This window comes from Oncorhynchus mykiss, chromosome 21 (genome assembly GCF_057628025.1).
Source record: "Oncorhynchus mykiss isolate SJ-2025 chromosome 21, ASM5762802v1, whole genome shotgun sequence".
In the NCBI taxonomy this organism is placed as follows: domain Eukaryota; kingdom Metazoa; phylum Chordata; class Actinopteri; order Salmoniformes; family Salmonidae; genus Oncorhynchus; species Oncorhynchus mykiss.
Window position 1 is genome coordinate 40,824,873 of NC_143042.1, and position 22,703 is coordinate 40,847,575.

The 22,703-nt window shown below is 41.7% G+C and overlaps 1 protein-coding gene across 1 annotated transcript in view; it reads right to left on the minus strand.

Moving 5' to 3' along the window:
• LOC110500599 (phospholipid-transporting ATPase ABCA1) overlaps positions 1–22,703 on the minus strand; it is a 279,746-nt gene that overhangs the window by 93,473 nt on the left and 163,570 nt on the right. The window contains exons 29-31 of the mRNA XM_090214665.1: positions 17,205–17,332; positions 11,856–11,957; positions 9,970–10,159 (exon numbers count right to left, since the gene is read on the minus strand). Of these exons, the coding sequence (XP_090070791.1) occupies positions 9,970–10,159; positions 11,856–11,957; positions 17,205–17,332 (420 nt within the window). The remainder of the gene's footprint in view (positions 1–9,969; positions 10,160–11,855; positions 11,958–17,204; positions 17,333–22,703) is intronic.

Genomic DNA, 22,703 nt, shown 5'->3' on the forward strand with positions numbered 1-22,703 from the left:
CATGCACAATAGAATAACAACGCCATGCCAGGACAACTCCCCCAAAGCAAAGTGCAAGTTATTAAAACCATCCTGGTCAAGTGTGCAGCACTGCCAATTAAAAAAGAGAAGTCAATTAGTATCAAATATCAAGGCCTATTTTAGAACATCCCTGCTGAAAAAGCCAGCATACAGTAGACCAACATAGGCTGGCCCAGCATATTTGCTGGTGATACCTTCGCTGTGCTTTCATGGCATTGTGTTTTGCTGTGGACCAGCCTTCACTGTGTTTTTGCTGGTGACTGGCCTTCGCTGTGTTTCTGCTGGTAAGCAACCGTCATTATGTTTTCATAGTGACCAGCCTTTGCTGTGTTACCATAGCGACAATACTTTTTTGTGTTTGGTGGTAACGAGACTACAGTGTTTCTTCTTGGTTACCACCCACCCTGGTGACCAACATAGAATCACTTAGACTACCCAAACCATGTAAAATGGAACAAACATTTCAATAACGGGTGCAATAAATCAAACTAGCAGAATGGATTAGTTTAGAAAAATGTATGTTATTTATCTTTGTTTAGCATATGATTAATTAATCAATCAATGTACCTGCAAAAACACAACAAACAAAAATGACATTAAAACAAACTACAAAAGAGCATGCTGGGAAATATGATCAATGAGAGTGGTCAGACCAGCAGCTAAACTATGCTGGACAAGCATAGACCAGCTTGGTCACCAGCATCACCAGCATAAACTGGAATGTTACTGCGGGTGTAGCGAAATGCATATGTTTCTAGTTCAAACAGTGCAGTAATGTCTAACAAGTAACATCTAACAAATTTCAATTTACATGAATGGAATTAAGTATATATAAATATTAGGACAAGCAATGTCAGAGCGGTATATCCTAAAATACAGTGGAATAGGACAGAATACAGTATATATACAGTTGAAGTCGGAAGTTTACATACACTTAGGTTGGAGTCATTAGAACTCGTTTTTCAACCACTCCACAAATGACTTGTTAACAAACTATAGTTTTGGCAAGTCGGTTAGGACATCTACTTTGTGTATGACACAAGTAATTTTTTCAACAATTGTTTACAGACAGATTATTTCACTGTATCACAATTCCAGTGGGTCAAAAGTTTACATACACTAAATTGACTGTGCCTTTAAACAGCTTGGAATATTCCAGAAAATGATGCCATGGCTTTAGAAGCTTCTGATAGGCTAATTGACATCATTTGAGTCAATTGGAGGTGTACCTGTGGATGTATTTCAAGGCCTACCTTCAAACTCAGTGCCTCTTTGCTTGATCATGGGAAAATCAAAAGAAATCAGCCAAGACCTCATAAAACAATTGTAGATCTCCACAAGTCTGGTTCATCCTTGGGAGCAATTTCCAAATGCCTGAAGGTACCACATTCATCCGTACAGACAACAATATGCAAGTATAAAAACCATGGGACCACGCAGCCGTCATACCACTCAGGGAAGAGACGCGTTCTGTCTCCTAGAGATAAACGTACCTTGGTCCGAAAAGTGCAAATCAATCCCAGAACAACAGCAAATGACCTTGTGAGGATGCTGGAGGAAACAGGCACAAAAGTATCTATATCCACAGTAAAACGAGTCCTATATCGACCTAACCTAAAAGGCCGCTCAGCAATGAAGAAGCCACTGCTCCGAAACTGCCATAAAAAAAAGCCAGACTATGGTTTGCAACTGCACATGGGGACAAAGATTGTACTTTTGGGAGAAATATCCTCTGGTCTGATAAAACAAAAATAGAGCTGTTTGGCCAAAATGACCATTGTTATGTTTGGAGGAAAAAGGGGGAGGCTTGCAAGCCAAAGAACACCATCCCAACGTGAAGCACGGGGGTGACAGCATCATTTTGTGGGGGTGCTTTGCTGCATGAGGGACTGGTGCGCTTCACAAAATAGATGGCATCATGAGGAAGGAAAATTATGTGGATATATTGAAGCAACATCTCAAGACATCAGTCAGGAAGTTAAAGCTTGGTCGCAAATGGGTCTTCCAAATGAACAATGACCCCAAGCATACTTCCAAAGTTGTGGCAAAATGGCTTAAGGACAACAAAGTCAAGGTATTTTAGTGGCCATCACAAAGCCCTTACCTCAATCCCATAGTAGATGTGTGTGCAGAACTGAAAAAGCGTGTGCGAGCAAGGATGCCTACAAAGCTGAATCAGTTACACCAGCTCTGTCAGGAGGAATTGTCCAAAATTCACCCACCTTACTGTGGGAAGCTTGTGGAAGGCTACCCAAAATGTTTGACCCAAGTTAAATAATTTTAAAAGCAATGCTACCAAATACTAATTGAGTGTATGTAAACTTCTAACCCACTGGGAATGTGATGAAAGAAATAAAAGCTGAAATAAATAATTTTCTCTACTATTATTCTGACATATCACATTCTTAAAATAAAGTGATGATCCTAACGATGGTTATTTAAGATAGATGATCCTAACGACTGCCTTGAGATAGATGCTGTTTTTCAGTCTCTTGGCCCCAGCTTTGATGCACCTGTACCGACCTCGCCTTCTGGATGATAGCGGGGTGACAGGCATTGGCTCAGTTAGTTGTTGTGCTTGATGATCTTTTTGGCCTTCCTGTGACATCGGGGGCTGTCGGTGTACTGGAGGACAGGTAGTTTGCCCCCGATGATGCGTTGGGCGGCACCACCCTCTGGAGAGCCCTGCGGTTGTGGGCAGTGCAGTTGCTGTACCAGGCGGTGATACGACCTGACAGGATGCTTTCAATTGTGCATCTGTAAAGGTTTGTGATGGTTTTAGGTGCCAAGCCAAATTTCTTCAGCCTCCTTAGGTTGAAGAGGCTCTGTTGTGCCATGTTCACCACACTGCCTGTGTGGGTGGACCATTACAGTTTATCAGTGATGTGTACACCGAGGAACTTCAGGCTTTCCTCCTTTTCCACTGCGGTCCCGTCGATGTGGATAGGGGGGTTCTCCCTCGGTTGTTTCCTGAATTCCATGATCAGCTACTTTGTTTTGTTGACGTTGGTTGAGAGGTTATTTTCCTGGCACTGCTCTCCCAGAGCCCTCACCTCCTCCCTGTAGGCTGTCTTGTCATTGTTGGTAATCAAGTTTACTACTGTTGTGGCAAAATTGATGATTGAGTTGGAGGCTTGCATGGCCACGCAGTCATGGGTAATTGGGAGTACAGGAGGGGGCTGAGCACACATCAAATCAAAGTTTATTTGTCATGTGCGCCGAATACAACAGGTGGTTACTTACAGTGCTTACTTACAGGCTCTAACCAATGGTGTGGAAAACAAGGTATATGTGTGTGTGTGTGTGTGTGTGTGTGTGTGTGTGTGTGTGTGTGTAGGTAGGTAAATAAAGAAATAAAACAACAGTAAAAAGACATTTGAAAAAAGAGTAGCAAGGCTATATACAGACACCTGTTAGTCCGGCTTATTGAGGTAGTATGTACATATAGGTATTGTTAAAGTGACTGCATACTGTGGGGCAAAAAAGTATTTAGTCAGCCACCAATTGTGCAAGTTCTCCAACTTAAAAAGATGAGGCCTGTAATTTTCATCATAGGTACACTTCAACTATGACAGACAAAATGAGAAAAAAAATCCAGAAAATCACATTGTAGGATTTTTAATGAATGCAAATTATGGTGGAAAATAAGTATTTGGTAACCTACAAACAAGCAAGATTTCTGGCTATCACAGACCTGTAACTTCGTCTTTAAGAGGCTCCTCTGTCCTCCACTCGTTACCTGTATTAATGGCACCTGTTTGAACTTGTTATCAGTATGAAAGAAACCTGTCCACAACCTCAAACAGTCACACTCCAAACTCCACTATGCCCAAGACCAAAGAGCTGTCAAAGGACACCAGAAACAAAATTGTAGACCTGCACCAGGCTGGGAAGACTGAATCTGCAATAGGTAAGTAGCTTGGTTTGAAGAAATCAACTGTGGGAGCAATATTTAGGAAATGGAAGACATACAAGACCACTGATAATCTCCCTCGATCTGGGGCTCCACGCAAGATCTCACCCCGTGGGGTCAAAATGATCACAAGAACGGTGAGCAAAAATCCCAGAACCACACGGGGGGACCTAGTGAATGACCTGCAGAGAGCTGGGACCAAAGTAACAAAGCCTACCATCAGTAACACACTATACCACCAGGGACTCAAATCCTGGAGTGCCAGATGTGTCACCCTGCTTAAGCCAGTACATGTCCAGGCACGTCTGAAGTTTGCTAGAGCATTTGGATGATCCAGAAGAAGATTGGGAGAATGTCATATGGTCAGATGAAACCAAAATATAACTTTTTGGTAAAAACTCAACTCGTCGTGTTTGGAGGACAAAGAATGCTGAGTTGCATCCAAAGAACACCATACCTACTGTGAAGCATGGGGGTGGAAACATCATGCTTTGGGGCTGTTTTTCTGCAAAGGGACCAGGACGACTGATCCGTGTAAGGGAAAGAATGAATGGGGCCATGTATCGTGAGATTTTGAGTGAAAACCTCCTTTCATCAGCAAGGGCATTGAAGATGAAACGTGGCTGGGTCTTTCAGCATGACAATGATCCCAAACACACCGCCCGGGCAACGAAGGAGTGGCTTCGTAAGAAGCATTTCAAGGTCCTGGTGTGGCCTAGCCAGTCTCCAGATCTCAACCCCATAGAAAATCTTTGGAGGGAGTTGAAAGTCCGTCTTGCCCAGCAACAGCCCCAAAACATCACTGCTCTAGAGGAGATCTGCAAGGAGGAACGGGCCAAAATACCAGCAACAGTGTGTGAAAACCTCGTGAAGACTTACAGAAAACGTTTGAGCTCTGTCATTGCCAACAAAGGGTATATAACAAAGTATTGAGATAAACATTTGTTATTGACCAGGTCAGAATAGTTTGTGCAATGCTTTGTTCAAGGGTTGTTTAGCTTCATTTTGAAGGCTTGCTAAAGCATATCTCAATGAATTTGGATTTAAGCATTTTCAAGAACTCTACTCACATAAGTAGTGAATGAAGAAAATATGCACAACTTAAAATATTTATTTGATAGATAAGGGTGGCAAGGCTATGCAACAGTAGCTGAGTAGAGTTTCCTGATGATAAAGACATCAAACGTAATACTCAGAGAGCTGTGGCTTTATCAATTCCTTTGCACGCATGAAGGCCTTTTAATTTGTTACAGTTAAATATCGCCAGCCAACGAGTGCCAATACATGAGAATTGTAAATTGTATGTCATTTCCATGGAAACGTAAATCTCTCTCTCTCTCTCTGTGTGTGTGTGTGTGTGTGTTTTTCAAGGACATATTGGGAGGATAGCAAGGATAAAAGATAAAAGAAATCTACTCCAAAGCCTGTACGTCATGTCATGGTTAATTCAATACTAGCTTCTTTTTTTTTTTCTTTTTTTTTTTTTTTAGGTCAAAGGGAATATATTCTCCCAATGTTCTGGGTTTCTGTTGGTGGTTCGGCCAAAGAGCCACATCAATTCAAGCCCCCCCTTTACAGGACCATGGAGCACAGGTAAGCAATCTATAGCACTCATTGTTTAATAAATTAAGTGTGTGTGTGTGTGTGTGTGTGTGTGTGTGTGTGTGTGTGTGTGTGTGTGTGTGTCTATGTGGGTGCGTGCGCAGTGTGTCCGTTCGTGTGTGTGCAGTGTCTGTCCGTGTGTGGTCTGTGTGTGTGCATAGGGTGCGTCAGTTTGAATGTGTGTAGGGTTGGGTGGCACAAAGAGACATTCAAATAAAAATACTGTGATTTTAAAGAAGGGAGGGAAATAATAGACAATGGAGAGAGAGAGAGACACTGACTGCCGTGAAAAAAAACCTCATGTATCCAACAGCACCTTTTAATGGGACACCTTGACAGCCTTGTCGAGATCCGGAACATCCAGGTGTCAGAATAAGACAGGTCACGGAAATTGTACTCTTTTTGTCCGACTGTCTCGGCAAGCATCCCCATCCCATAATACCTGTTCTCCAACCCTCACTTCAAAACGGACCCATCTTGTCTGGCTTGTCACAAGAGGGGGGGGCACAGCGAGGCTTGCGCACAAGCTCAACGAGGCATTACATATCCGGCAAGGGCAGACGTCATGTGATAGTCCAGTCCATCACTATAAAGGAGCTTTTGGAAGGAGGGGGGAGAAATGAGGTCTGGGGATGAGCAGAGCATCATCTCAAGGAGTCGTTTCGCAAAACAGCATGGGCTCCGGGTAGGGGAAGTCATTGGCTTTCAAAGGCCTCTTACTGTCTGTCTGAGAGGGCTCAGCACACATGTGTATGTATACACATACAGTGCTCACACACACACACACACACACACACACACACACACAGGTACTGTATGCATACATAATGCACACTTTGAGCAAGGCATTTAACCCCTAACCTGCTTCAAGGGCCTGCTCTGTGCCGCTTGCCATGTGCCGTTTCCAGCTTTTTGGTGTATGTGTGTTTGTGTTTGTGTGTGTAAGAATATGTGCGTGTGTGTGTGTCACAGGTGTGACTAATTTCCCATCCATTCAGTTAATGCATCAAGCATTTTCATTGTACAATTGAACTGATTATGAAATTTCAATGTGTGTGTTTAAACCTCCCTCTTTTTTATGTTCTAGGCGTCCGCCCACAGGAAGTGAATGCAGTCCGGAGGCATGGTGGAACATTGTGTGCAGTAAGCTAATGGCATTGTTTGTTGAGAGCACGTGGATAATGTAGTTGTTTAAGCTGTGGAGAACCTGAGAAAATAGACACATGTCTCCAGGGCCACTTCCTGTGCCCCTTTCTGTCTGGTTTGTTGATGTTGGTATTTTAAACTATGCATTGGCTAAAAGCAAACTGTGGAATAGAACATGTGAGATGTACCCAACCTGAGCCACATGTCCTCTTAAATATGTTGTTTAGTTTAAAACTGTTGTTTAGTCTCTACTTCACTCTGCCTGCTCAGCCCAGATCCAAAAGAACCTGTCACTCTTCCACCACATAGATGTGTGTGTGGTGTCCGGCAGTAGATTATAATGAAGCAAGGACAATAAAATATCTGTTTAAGAAAATATACATGAAATAGTTTCTTGTTTTTTCTCCTGAAAAGCCAACAGTTCCTCTTTGCCAAGACTTTGTCAAACATTCCAATTAGCCATCTTACAAGAATGAGGCCTTTGCAGTCAAACATCTCAATTTTCATTCCAAGATGATGCGGTACTTCAGAACAAGATGCCAAGCAGAATAAAAACTCACCTCCCACACCAGCTACAGAGAACCAAATGATCTCATATTTCTCAGACTGTGCTTTTGGATACTTGTTTGCAAACTGGGTAAGTACTACATCCGTCTCTCTGACATTTAACTTCCACTGAGGGGGGAAAAAAGGGGAATAAACTGAGGAACAGTCGCTGTCGAAAAGCCAACGCGTTGGCACCACACCTTCGCTTAGCGCTGCTGGCTTAAAGTGTCACTCCTTACACCTCTGTCACGGTTGATGTCAATTCATACATCTACCGTATTTGATTTCTCACCCCTATTTTCTGTTTTGATCAACTGAATTGACCATCCAGGTGGGTGATGAACTATGTCGACCACTCAACACCGGCTGTAACCTCACATCAAATCAACCACCAGAACCTCCTCACCAGTACGGTGTTGATGCTCCCTCTAAAGGAGTACATAGTATCTCTCCCAGCTGGTATATGGACAGGCACATGATGTAGCAATACAAAGTCCCAGAATCACGTGAAGGTCATGTCTGTCACATCCAGAGTGTTTATCTGTCGATGATTGTGTCTTGAAAAGCATGACTGAAAGAATTGGTTTTAGTTTTTGTTTGCAAATGTGGGATATTGACTTTCGAGTCACATGTTCCTAAGCCACCAGGGAAAAAAGTCAAATAATCAGTCAAATAAATCACAGTATAACAAAATGTTGCTTTTAGTGGTTTTGATCGTTTGCGGCAAAGCTTTATAGGTTATTATAACTTGTGTGCGTAAGTATAACCAGGAGTGATTTCATTAACTTCTTTAATCAAGCCTCATTTAATTAACTGGTGTTTGTCATTTCAATTCAACCTGTTGCTAGAGTGCAACATATTTTCTTGTAACATTGTTTATTTCCTGAAACCCAATAGAACAGAAAATGCTCATCTCAAGACATGAATGATTGTTAACAAACCAAGCATGAACCACTCTAGAAAGTAACAAAAAGCATTACGTCTGTCTACCTATTTCCCTCTATAATGGACTTTTATCTATCAGTCTATGGTGGGTACATTACCAAGATCACTTGGCTCACTCAGACTCTCATCTCTCTCTTTCATCTCACATACCTTAAAAAAGAATCCAGAATTCACTCACTGAGAACACACCTTGTGTAAACACCAAAAGCCATTTCCACTAAAAGCTAGAATGCACCAGTTCCCGTCCATCAATTTTGTATCGTTTTCAATATCATTCAAGGTATTGGAGTATTAGAATGGTATTTCCTATTCAAGTCAATGTTTGTTGATGTGGATTCTGTTCGATTAGAAAGATTCAAGTTGTATGTTAAACGTCATAGCACAATTGAAAGATATATGGTGTGTAGAAATTCAAAGAGGGTGGCCAGCAGGGATAGGTGGAATGGGCTGAGGGGAGCTGAGGGTTGGGATGTGGAATTGGAGACAAGTGGGAGTGGAGCTGCTGGGCGGGGCATAGAATGATGGTCAAAAAATGAAGTCAAAATAAAACAATACAAAAAGTACATTTGAATAAAACTGAGTGGCAACGTTGTTACATCTAATGCTTGTTTGCCTGAGGCTGATGCCATACAGGTGTTTGTATGCATGTACACATGCATATACACACACACTCATTCAAACGCTGGATGTGGACCAGCAGCCATATTGAGTGTACTGGTGAAACATGCACGATTAGCTTTGTCAATTCTAGTAATTTTATTTCTATGATTGGAGAAATCCATTTAGGCCAAAGGAGCCCACTCATTCCTCTCAGCATGCCCAGTGACCAGCGGGGCCACCCACCTCATTGATCACAGTCAGGTTTAAGACTCAATGGGGTCCTGCATTTGGCCATGTATGTTGTTAGGGTAATGGCTTATAAAACATTGCCTTTGATTTCCAAGAGACACACAGGGAAAACCCAGGCCTTGGAAGTTATAGGGGAGGGGTCGGACATCTGCAAGCTCAGCGCTAACCTGCACCCACTCTCCGAGAGGGGTTGGCTAAAAGGGATGATCTGAGAGAGGTCAGAGTTCAAAGGATGCCAGAAAAAGAGTAGTGCGACACATTATCTCAACATACATTTTTTTCTTAAGACCAGCCCTAAGGCTATTGAGGAAGACATGAGACAATAGTAACATGGATACAATAAAGCTGTCTAACTTCAATGGTTACATTGTCCCAGCTGGACATCCATGTTTAGCTGGATATATACACTCTAGCTGACCCTGGTAAAGTAGTTAATGTGGTTAATGGTCATGTAATATCCTGCTTCTGGATCCATTAGTTAAATTGGATGGATTAATTTGTAAGGTGGATCCATCATGGAGGGGATATAGAGTAAAGTATAGCATGCAATAAGTATTACCCATTGTAAGGGGATACTTTGGTAAACATGCTTTCACAATAAAAACTTTGGAGGCGAAGATGATAACTTCAGTTTTAGACACCTACATTGCCATTGCAGGACTGTAGACACAGCGCACACTGAATCAACTATGTTACACTTCACACTCCTTTGACCTCCCCCTCACTGCACCTGGGTCACTGCACCAATTTGACCATCTGGGGTTCGAAGCCTGCTCTTTTAGCTGGCAGAGCTAAAAGCTTAAGCATTAGTTCGGGGCGCTAACACAAGTCTTCAGGTCCAACACAGGTTGCCATGTTAAACACACATTTCAGGCCAGAGGTCAAGTATTTCTATTGGAAACCATTATGTTACAAGCAGACCTGGGGTTGACAGATTGTGGACTAACCTGAGGGGGAGGCAGCCCCCCGGCTCCAGGTGGGCAATCTGGCAGCATGATAGTCTTTTGAGGAGTGCTGCACTGGCAGTTAGGGGAAGGGTTGGCCATGCTCCAGGTCCCGTTGATTAAGATGTTGTTGATAGAGGGTTCCACTGAGGGAGTAGTCCATTTAGAATCAATGGGGACACACGGGAGATTCCTGGAGAAAGGGGGGTGGGGGTGATGATGGTAATGAAGATGATGATGAAGATGACTAACCATGAGAATCAAAATAGGAAATATCATGCCTTGGCAGGGGATTTCTCAACAGTTATCATCAGAAAGACATAACATTCAAATTCAAGCATGTAAACAGTACACTTACTTACACAGTTTTAGGATACCTGTTTAGGTCTAGCTCTTTTTAAACATAGCGTCGCTCTCTAATGAAAACCTTTTTATTTTGTATTGAAAGCAGTCACTCCACTCAATGTACTCTGAACATTCCATGACTCTAGGAAAATAGCTCCTGAAGGTCCATAAAAGTTTCACTGTATGCTCGTTAATGGGAAAATATGGATTATTTTTTTTTTTCAATTTACTGAAACATTTCTGTTTTGGAGATGAGAGGTTTTCATTAGTCAGCAACGGTAGATGACAAATGACGTTGTCAACACAACTACAGCATAGAAGTCTCCTTATCTAAAACAGGGAGGCACGGTAAGTGTTGTTAGTGCGCCAGCTGAAGAGTTGGGGAAGCAGAACAGCTTGATAAAGCAAGTTGAACATGATCGGGCTTGACAGAGAGGAGATGGAGCAGTTATGAGAGATCAGGTTCACTTAACTATTGACAATATAATTCCAACCCCCTAACCGTAAAACAAGGCACATCTGCACAATCCCAAAAAACACTCACCTCCGAGAACCCCAGAACGAACGAATGAATATATCAAATAAATGGTGCTAAATAACTTAGATTGATGCCGTAAACGTGTATTATTTCATCTCAACCATATACCGTACGATACCGTGTATATGCCTTCGGTTGTACGCAATCAATATTTAGGATTTATTCGATGGTTTTCTTCACTGCATGGATATTGTGTCAGAACATGTAAGAATAAAACGGAATGTAGTCTCTCGAGGAATTATCCTGCATGAGATACGCAACTTCAGATTTTATCAAAACAAAAAAAAATCCAAATCGACCAGGTTCAGCATCAGATTTGGTGAAAACAAAATTTGAATTGATTTATTGAGGTAAAAAAAATGTGCCAATGGGGGAGATGTTTGCCCAATTCCATATTGACACCTACCCCCTACCCTGTATGCACTTTTGAGATCTGAAATCATCGGATATGAGTATCTGTCCACGTGCTAAGTGTTGCTTGTCACATGTTGCTCTGTATGCACTTATTGTCTGTCTGCATTTATCTTTTTAAGTGTTTTTAATAATAACCTGCCCAGGGACTATGTTAGAACATTTTCCAGATGGCTAAAACATTCACTACTGAAATTTGGATTCATGTGCATTGTCCCTGCAAAAATAAATGTAATAAAGTAAAGTAGACAATGTGGGAACATTTGCACCAAGCATATCAGAGGGTAACCATATCCAATTGAATCTCCCTTTCCATTTCCATCTCCACAAATGCAAGGGGGGGTCTGGGCTAGCTAGAGGACGATTTGGGCCTATATGGCATACAACTAATAAACACTTGAACAACACTTTATCAAATTTGATTATGTGCTTTGCACCCTTCTCCACTGTTCAAAATGAACAGATATTGGGCGGCTTGCTTCACTTGGAGAACTTTATGGACAATCTAGCAGGAGAAACACTGCAAACAAAACATATGCAGTAATAACATGGAGGGAGGGAGAGGTGTGTCAAAATGGCCGCTGGTCATACTCACGGTATAGGGTTATTAGCCATGCAGCGAGTCCCAAACCCAGGATTATTCACCAAAGAGTCCACCACATGAGCAACCTCTGTATTATTTGGCGGTCCATCATTGCTGCAATGAAATTGGACCTTGTTAGTTAGACTCTAACACTATGCCTTACAGGAGGGCTAATTATCAACATAATCCAAAGCAATCATCTAATCTTTTAATTGCTTGGACAAATAAAACATCTCCAGTCCCCACAATAACAAACATTTCTCCGATCCCACGTCTCAGCTTGATAAGGAACCAAGTGGTGGGTCTGCCGTTGACTGAAAAGCAAAATGAAGCATTGTGGCTGTAAGAGCTGAACGTCAGGCAGTCCATGCTCAAAGCAGTTGGATCATGCCCTGACCAAGTCAAATCAAAATGTATTTGTCACATGCGCCGATTACAATAGGTGTAGACTTTACCGTGAAATGTTTACAAGCCCTTAACCAACAATGAGTGTGAAGTAAAAAAAATGATTAGTGAAAAATAGAAAATTAAAGAAACAAATAATTAAACAGCAGCAGTGAAATAACAAGCGAGGCTATATACAGGGGGTAGTGGTAAAGAGTCAATGTGCAGGTAGGTTTGTGTCACTGGGCAGCTCGCGGCTGTCCTTCCCTTTGTAATCTTTAATAGTTTGCAAGCCCTGCCACATCCGATGAGCGTCGAGGCTGGTGTGGTACAATTCAATCTTAGTCCTGTATTGACGCTTTGCCTGTTTGATGGTTCGTCGGAGGGTATAGCAGGATTTATTATAAGCTTCCGGGTTAGAGTCCCGCTCCTTGAAAGCGGCATCTCTACCCTTTAGCTCAGTGCAGATGTTGCCTGTAATCCATGGCTTCTGATTGGGATATGTACGTACTGTCACTGTGGGGACAACGTCGTCAATGCACCTATTGATGAAGCCGATGACTGAGGTGGTATACTCCTCAATGCCATTGGATGAATCCCAGAACATATTCCAGTCTGTGCTAGCAAAACAGTCCTGTAGCTTAGCATCTCCTTCATCTGACCACTTTCTTATTGACCGAGTCACTGGTGCTTCCTGCTTAAGTTTTTGCTTGTAAGCAGGAATCAGGGGGATAGCATTATGGTCATATTTGTCAAATGGAGGGTGAGAGAGAGCTTTGTATGCATCTCTGTGTGTGGAGTAAAGGTGGTCTAGAGTTTTTTCCCCTCTGGTTGTACATTTAACATGCTGGTAGAGATTAGGTAAAACGGATTTGAGTTTCCCTGCATTAAAGTCCCCAGCCACTAGGAGCATTTTCCTGTTTGCTTATGGCCGTATACAGCTCATTGAGTGCGGTTTTAGTGCCAGCATCGGCCTGCGGTGGTATATAGACAGCTACGAAAAATATAGATGTAAATTCTCTTGGTAGATAGTGTAGTCTACAGCTTATGATGAGATACTCTTGCTCAGACGAGCAAAACCTTCGGACTTCCTTAGATTTCATGCACCAGTTGTTGTTTACAAATATACACAGGCCATTGCCCCTTGTCTTACCAGAGGCTGCTGTTCTATCCTGACGAAAAAGCTTAACACCCGCCAGCTATATGTTAATCATGTCGTTGTTCAGCCACAACTCGGTGAAACATAATATATTACAGTTTTTAATGTCCCGTTGGTAGGGTATATACGTGCTCGTAGTTCGTCTATTTTATTATCGATTGATTGTACGTTGGCTAACAGGACCGATGGTAAAGGTAGATTACCCTTTCGGCAACGGATCCTTACGTCCACAATATCTCTGTCTTTTCCTCCTGCAAATGACAGGGATGAGGGCCATGTCGGGCGTCCGAAGTAAATCCTTCCCATCCAACTCGTCAAAGAAGAAGAATTCCTCCAGTACGTGGTGAGTAATCGCTGCTCTGATATCAAGAAGCTCTTTTCGGTCATAAGACACGGTGGCAGAAACATTATGTACAAAATAAGTTACAAATAACGCGAAAAAACATACACAATAGCACAATTGGTTACGGGAGCGTAAAACGGCAGCCATCTCCTTTGGCATCATTAGTTCTATCCTGGTGGAACTTTGGGGGTTTAAGTTACTGGACTAGATACTGTAATCAGGATTTGATTAGGTCACTAAGGGCTTGGCTCACTGAATCAACCAAGATTAGGAGGATGGGTATATTTACAGTATTTCCATCACTAGATAGAGAAATTGGCCAAAAGGAAATTAGATCAAAAGGAGTGTATATTTCATTGTTTTTATTTAAAGTAGTGCAAGATACCCAGCTAACATGCAACCGTGATTAGTGTAATGAAGGATGACAGAGTAATAATTTTACGGCACTGGCATTTTGTTGAGAACATTACATTTCCAAATGAAAACATACCACTTAGCAGGTATGGATGAGAAAAGCTCTTGGCATTCTGAATGGAGCAGATGTCAACACAACATAAACTCTGTGTATGTGTGTGTGTGTGTGTGTGTGTGTGCGTGCGTGCGTGCGTGCGTGTGCGCGCGTGCGTGTGTGTGTGTGTGTGTGTATATATGTGTGGGGTGTGTGTGCACATGTGCATACAGTATGCTCCATCTGTTTGTTTACATCAGAGCACTCTACGGTACTTATGTGCCTGGAGGGAAAACAGACAGTTTACAAATCAATGTATACACAAACTCTGCTCTTTATCTTGGCTCTAAAAACACAGCATTTCATAAAGATCATAACTAGGGTCCAGCGTGGTCACTGCTGGCCAATGGGATTAGTACAACGTTTATAGGCTCATTTATCTCTCATGAAGGTCAGTCTAAAGTATATAATTTCCTCCGCCATAAGCGAGGAGAGAAATCGAAGTGGTTGATTGCAAAAATGGATTATGCTCAGCCATCTGTTTTACCATTAATGATAGTTGGGAATATGTCCCAAATAGCACCCTATTCCCTTACAGTGATCTATTTTTGACCAGGGCAGTACACTATATTTGGAATAGGGTGTGATTTGGGACACAAACTGGGATGAACAATTATTCAAGGTAACAAGACTATTGGGGGGACAAAATGAACACAGAGACACACTAGAACTAATCTTGGTTTATGTACTGAAAGAGAAAATCTTACAGTAGTAGTAATAGTCAATTTAGATGCAATGAATTAGAACAAATAATGCAGATCTGAGTGTTGTAATACTTATGTAGCCGACGCCTACTCTCTGAAATAAAATATGGCTATTTATTGAAGAGGCATAATGCTCTGGCAGGAAATATGTGTTTCCCTTAGTGTAAAATAAAGTGGTTGCTTTCTCGTAAGACTGCCTTGGAAGAAAGAATGATTTCTCATCATTACTTTGGTTGTATAACCTCCACTCCATGTCAGATGGATTAACTTTAACTTAAATATCATGGAGTAGGGATCAGATTGCACATTCAACTCACTCCTTTCAACTCCCCTCTCATCTGAGAGACGCATTGTATGGATATCACATTTTTAAAGAAATTAAGTCTTAAGAATATTTTGTTCATGGGACAAGCCTAATCATGTTTATGTTTGAATCGAAAAGTGTCATCAATGTTCGACCATACTGTTCAAATACTCCATTATTTAAGGGATATGAAGTTGCATTAAATTGCACGGCATAGACATGATGTTATTCATGTTCATTTTAAACATTAGGAGCATAACAATTTCTTTTTAAACCAGCCGTTTTAACCTGAATTTGCCAAATTCCCAGGGCACGTTTAGTTGACATTGACTATTTCAGCTGGAGCATGTACTATATACTCTCTCTGTCTGTGTAGAACAGGATCGAGCCTGTTGTGGCTTTTCCAGAGATCACATAGGGAAGTGTCTTAAAATAATTAAGGGGAAGACTATGTGCAGTAATTGACCACAGACAATGTCAGAGAAGTGAAAAAACTTCAGCTTGCTAATGGTGACACATACCAAGGCTAGTTTTTGGTTGTTCTGATGAATACTGCATATTTAATGCGGTGTAACAATTGCAGTTAAGACTCACTGCCTTTAGTCTAACTTCAACTAAGATGGTGAAACTCTAGCCAGTGAAAAAGGCATATACCCGCAATTTCCATAGCAACCATTTAAATAGTTAGGTGGAGTCACTGCTATGAGTCGCTCGTCCCTCAACTGACAGTGCAGGCGGAATCATTGCGGTATCAGACATAAGACAATGCTAAGAAGGTGAATCTCTAGACAGTAAAAAAAAAGCATACCTGTGATTTCCATAGCAACATGCCTGATAGTTCTGTTTAAACCGTCCAACTGGATCAATCTATTACAATGCTCTCCCCTGAATAAAATAAGCAAACCTCCGTAGAATATCAATGGGCAGGAGGAGGGAACTCTATGAAATATTCAACATGTTTTTCACATTACTTCTATTTATTTTAATGTATTTTATAAGCAAACCCCAAAATGCAATGCAAGAAATTCAAAAAAAAAATCTGTGTTACTGTAAGTATAAAAACCAACTTGCCGATATGTTACAGTATGTATAGAATATATATGGTGTCCATATTAGAACAGCCTCAATCTCAGCAGAAAAAAAATCCAGCTGAGATTGAGGGTGTCCTTGTATAGACACTGTAAATATAAGTGTTTTTCTGTGACACTTAAACAAGGATGAAAAAAAACATTGTTAAACCAGCTATGCAACTGATTCCACCATTTTCCATCCATCTACACCAGTGCTCAGATGGCATCCTTAAAAGTGTGTACAATTAATTATGCCTTGACATCTGGGATTCAACTCAGTGTTACTGTGAGTGAAGGTATATCTTCTGTCCATCAAATGGGCAGCTATACGTCTCCTCATGAGATTCATAAAAATGTAACTTTATTTCTTTGACAGATTATGCGAGTCAGAGCTCAAACATTGGATCCTGACATGCACTGCCATGTCAAGGCCGAAGCCAGATTATTACCCAGTCAGTTTGAACACATTGGAATTTGTGAGGCATCTACACTGCTCTCTACTCTCCCCCAGAAAGACAGTAAATCTCAGTGCCAAATATCACCATATTGGTGCACTATATACAGAATAGGGTGGCATTGGGGACACAGTCAAATTCATTCCAATATGCCAAAGTCTTCAAAACAAAATTCCCTCCAAACATTGGCACTAGGAGCGATCCACCTCCATCGCCTATGTGGTTTCTGCATTCAGATAAACAGTATGCCCATTATTCTTAACATCATAGTAGAATGACTTTATATTTTTTATAATTCTTTCTATCTGTCCTGCTCAGGTTACCCTGCTGAGTTTGCTACGTTTACACAAATGCAATACAAATCTCAGCATATTCACCTGTACTGATAAAGGTGTGATTATAAAGTCAGAGAGCATGATGTTTCAATGGCTCACCTGTAGAATGTCGTTTGGGGCAGCCCGTACATCCATGGCTGCAGCTCCAGATTAGGGTACTCAGCAAAAGGGGGAATGATGACGGAAAAGATGAGAGACAGGCAGACGAAGACAGCTGGCAGAATCACCTGTGTGACATTGACATGATATTAGAATCTGCTGCAAAATTACACTTCTTTGGCAATGCCTTTTTTAGGTATCCTATCCTGTGAAAACACTGTTACAGAAGGCCGATACAATGCGTTTAATATCATTTAATGACAATTACTGACTATCCACATAACTTTCTTATTTAACTAGGCAAGTCAGTTAAGAACAAATTCTTATTTACAATGACGGACTACCGGGGAACAGTGGGTTGTTCAGGGGCAGGATGACAGATTTTTACCTTGTCAGCTCTGGGATTCGATCCAGCAACCTTTCAGTTACTGGCCCAACGCTCTAACTACTAGACTACCTGCCGCCCTGTTACATGCATATCTTATATACAGTATACTAATCGGCTGGCGGGTACGAGCGTTGGACCAGTAACCGAAAGGTTGCTGGATCGAATCCCCGAGCTGACAAGTTAAAAATCTGTTGTTTTGCCCCTGAACAAGGTAATTAATCCACTGTTCCCTGGGCGCTAATGATGTGTACAGTATGTTAATTAAGGCAGCCCCCTGCACCTCTCTGATTCAGAGGGGTTGGGTTAACTGCGGAAGACACAGTTCAGTTGAAAGCATTCAGTTAAACAATTGACTAGGTATCCCCCTTTTTCTTGTAGTGGGATATCTAAAGTCATATGTGTTACAATACTACTTTCACCAGCCAACCAAATGAAGCATTTTCCCCGCAGAATCAGAAAAGGGGTGTAGTTTCATGTGTCCGACTGAGGCTCCCTTGAGGGAGCATTGAAATGTTATTGCGCAATCCAATTAGCAAACGCTGGGAGCGATCGGGGATAAAGATAATAATATGTCTTTTCACTTGTCATGTGCTTTCATCCAGAGTGGAACGTGCTGTACTGGACTACATACTTACAATTCAATTCAAACTAAGTATCATTACCACAAATCTGCTATGGTGGGTTTGGCCTTGGAAAGAACAATGCATAAGCAGAAAATACCTCATCACTACTATACAGTATGGTGGTGGATCTTTGATGGTATGGGGCTATTTGGCTTCCACTGGTCCTGGGACACTTGTTAAGGTCAACGGCATCATGAACTTTACCAAGTATTTTGCCAAAAACCTGGCTGCCTCTGCCAGGAGGATGAAACTTGGCCGCAAGTGAATCTTCCAGCAACCTTTCAGTTACTGGCCCAACGCTCTAACTACTAGGCTAACTGCCGCCCTGTCACATGCATATCTTGTATACAGTATACTAATCGGCTGGCGGGTACGAGATAACCCCAAGCACACATCTAAATTCACCCCATAAATTGCTTGAACATAAAATCAACATTTTGCAATGGCTATCTCGCCTTCCGGACTTGAACCCCATTGAAAACCTGTGGTTTGAATTGAAGAGCGCAGTCCATAAGCGCAGGCAAAGGATATCAAGAATCTAGAAAGATTATGTGTGGAGGAATGGTGTAAGACAGGGGTGTCAAAGTCAAATGGACGGAGGGCCAAATAAAAAAATCAGCTACAAGACGAGGGCCGGACTGTTCGAATGTTCATTGAAAAATTTTTAAATGACGCATATAGTCTAGTGAACCTAATTGAACCTACTGAAAACCTAACAAATATATTACAATATGATCAGATAAATAAAGCAATATTTTCTTATGGCTCTGTCAGTAATCTTTAATTTTCAACAGACACAAAAGACAAATTTCCTTTATATAAATATCCCCATAACATGAACATTAAATGAAAGAAACCGGTATTCAAGGCACCATCAGTAGACTATATTTTCTATTTTAGCAAAAGTGGGCTAAATTTACTTCAAAGAAAAAACAATAATAGCAATTTTCTATCATCCACTCAACTGAAATATTTTTAAAATATAATTGGATTGAAATACAAAAAAATAAAGTGCAAAAATCTATTAATCAAAAACAACACTTTGTTTAAGGAGAAGTAACATGCAGTGAAAACAAATATTAAATTTTAACTTTTAAACTTGAACTGAGTAAAAACTCTAAATATGTGATTGCACAGTAATGTTCACTTGTTTGAGGTTGAGGGTGATACTTGGTGGTGTCCCATCTTTTCCACAAGTTCATCAATGTTCGGGGTAAGGCTCTGAGCTGAAGAAATCCTCAGAATTGAGTGGAGGTGTTCAGCAGTAAGTCGACTTCTGTGTGATGTTTTGTTCAGGTTCATCAAAGAAAACAGTTGTTCACACAGGTATGTGCTGCCAAACATAGACAACGTTTGAGCAGCCTGGATGCGCAGCTGGGGCATTGTGCCGGGGAGGAAACGGGCGAACTCCGCAGCACCCACTGCCGCATATTTTGCCCTCAGTGCATCATTGCATTGGAGGTCAATCAACTCCATTTGGAGGTTTGGTGGTGAGCTTTCCACGTCAACAGCAAATGGGTTACCGAGCAGTTCCAACCTGCTTTTTTGTGCTTCAAAGTCAGCAAATCGGCGTCGAAAGTCAGCGGCAAGCATACCTATTTTATCAGCCAACTGTGTGCTCGGGAACGCACTGGTAGAGAGCTTCTCTTTCATGGTCTGGCAGCTGGGAAAGTGGCTCAAATTTTCTTTCCGCATCTGCGTCTCCCACAGAGTCAGTTTGGTTTTAAATGCCTTCACTGTACTGTACATATCAGAGATGACACGATCCCGACCCTGCAGCTGCAAGTTTATTGCATTCAGATGACTCGTAATGTCACACAGAAAAGCCATTTCACACAGAAACATTTCGTCTCGGAGTTGTGTTGTGTCTTTCCCTTTGCTGTCCAAGAACAGACAAATCTCCTCACGAAGCTCGAAACATCTTTGAAGCACCTTTCCCTGGCTTAGCCATCGCACCTCTGTGTGATAAGGCAAATCACCATGCTCCGTTTCTAACTCCGTCAGAAATGCCTTGAACTGGCGGTGATTCAAACCTTTGGCTCTGATAAAGTTAACTGTGCGCGTGATGATGCTCATTACATGCTCCATTTTCAAGGCTTTACCGCACAACGCTTCCTGGTGTATGATACAATGATAAGCTGTCAGCTCACCTGTCGCGTTTTCCTCTTGCATCTTTTCCCGTATCTTCGCCACCAGTCCGCTCCTGTGTCCACACATCGCAGGTGCTCCGTCGGTTGTCAAACCCACGAGTTTTTCCCAAGGCAGCTCCATCTCATTTACACATCTTGACACCTCTTCATACAAATCATGCCCCGTAGTTGTGCCATGCATAGGACGTAAAGCCAAAAACTCCTCTGTCACGCTTAGGTTGGAGTCCACTCCGCGGATGAAAATTGACAACTGGGCAATGTCAGAAATGTCGGTGCTCTCATCCACAGCCAAGGAATATGCAATAAAATCTTTTCCCTTTTTCACAAGCTGCTCTTTTAGATTGATGGACAACTGGTCTACTCTCTCGGCAATGGTGTTTCTGCTCAGACTCACATTTAAAAAGAGTTGCCTTTTTTCTGGGCAAACTTCGTCACAAACTTTAATCATGCAGTTTTTGATGAAATCCCCCTCCGTAAATGGCCGGGCTGATTTAGCGATCTCTTCTGCCAAAATAAAACTGGCCTTGACAGCAGCCTGGCCTTGTGATTTGGCTTTTTTGAACAGAGCCTGTCGAGATTTGAGGCCTCGTTTTAATTCCTCTGCCTTTTGTAGCCTTTGTTCCATGTCCATATTCTTGTTTTTGTCCGCGTGTTTCGTTTCATAATGTCGTCTCAGATTATACTCTTTCAGTACCGCCACACTTTCTCCACACAGAAGACACACAGGTTTTCCAGCTACCTTCGTGAACATATACTCCGACTCCCACCTTGTTTGAAACCCCCGGTTCTCAGTATCCACCTTCCGTTTTGCCATTTTTGATGGGTATCTGAAAGTTAATTTTACTGTGATGCTGACGACTGCTGTGCCAATAAATATTGAAATGAAGCAGCCTACTGCTCGGTGCGTCACCTTTGCATTGTGGGAAATGTAGTATTGGTGCGTGTAAAAGATCTGCGGGCTGCCGGCTTGCTGCGGGCCGGTTCTAATAATAAATCAAGATCATCCCAGGGGCCGTAAAAAACCTTCTTGCGGGCCGGATGTGGCCCGCGGGCCTTGACTCTGACATATGTGGTGTAAGATCTCTCCCAATGTGTTCTCCAATCCCATAAAATGTTTTAGAATAATATAATTTTCCCATGTTTTTATCGCTCAGCATATTCATTTTTATGTCTTTTTAACTCATCTTTACCAAGGGATCCAATCATTTTGGACCACGCTGCATATAAATTGTGTGTGCATGCATACATCTGTCTGTCTTGTGTCGTGCATTTGCATGTGCACGTGTGCTTGCGTAGGTGTGGAAGACACGGAGAGGTGAAATCATAACATCCAACGCTACTGTAGTAACATCACTCCACCCCTACCCCCATCATCACCCCCACCCTCTCCGTTACAATCCACAATGAAAGTGATGCACACAATCAGACATGAGACCAAACGCTTTTATACCCTCGTCAATTATAATGCTTGCCGTTTACTTGTTTTGGCTGCCTTGCATGTTCTAAAGAGTTTGATTAAACACTTTCAAACACTTGCTTTGTCAACTGCCGCCTACTTAGGCATAATTCATTTTGCGCTGTTCTCTTTTCCTGCCACCACGACATCCCCCCTTTTCTCTTCTCCATGTAAAATGTTCCCTTTTCATTTCCATTCTTGGAGCTGACAAAAAGGTCATAGACAGAATGGACAATATCTTTCATCTTTAAACACTTGTACTGCTGGATACTCCACTGAAGAGGGAGGTTTGCTGAACTTAATTAATTACATGCTGCAATTTCCGGAGCCCATTCATACAATACAAATGAAAAATGCTATATTTACCTCAGTGTTCTATGTAAATGCGGGCGCCGCTAAAATAATAGTCTGCGACAACTGAAAAGCCTCTAAATGAGATAATCCCGAACACACACACTTTCTCTCAGACTGTAATGGTGTGTGGCATCTGGTAGTATTTTTTCTGTGAACACACGCCAAACAATAGAGAAAAGTCATTAAGTTCACAATGTGCTCCACAGACTACGAGTTTACCACACTCTCAAATTTGGTGAAACAAGGAAGATAATAATATTAAATGGGTACAAACACCAAAACGAAATTATAGTGTTTTCAGATTCACTGTAAAAAAATAACAGATTAATTTTATTACATTTAATTTGAGGGCAGACTGGCTAGTTAGCATATTTGGTATTTGGTATTTTATTAAGATCCCCATTAGCTGTTGCAAAAGCAGAAGCTACTCTTCCTAGGGTTCACACAAAACATGAAACATAATAGAGAATGACATAATACAGAACAGCATTAGACAAGAACAACTCAAGGACAGAACTACACACATTA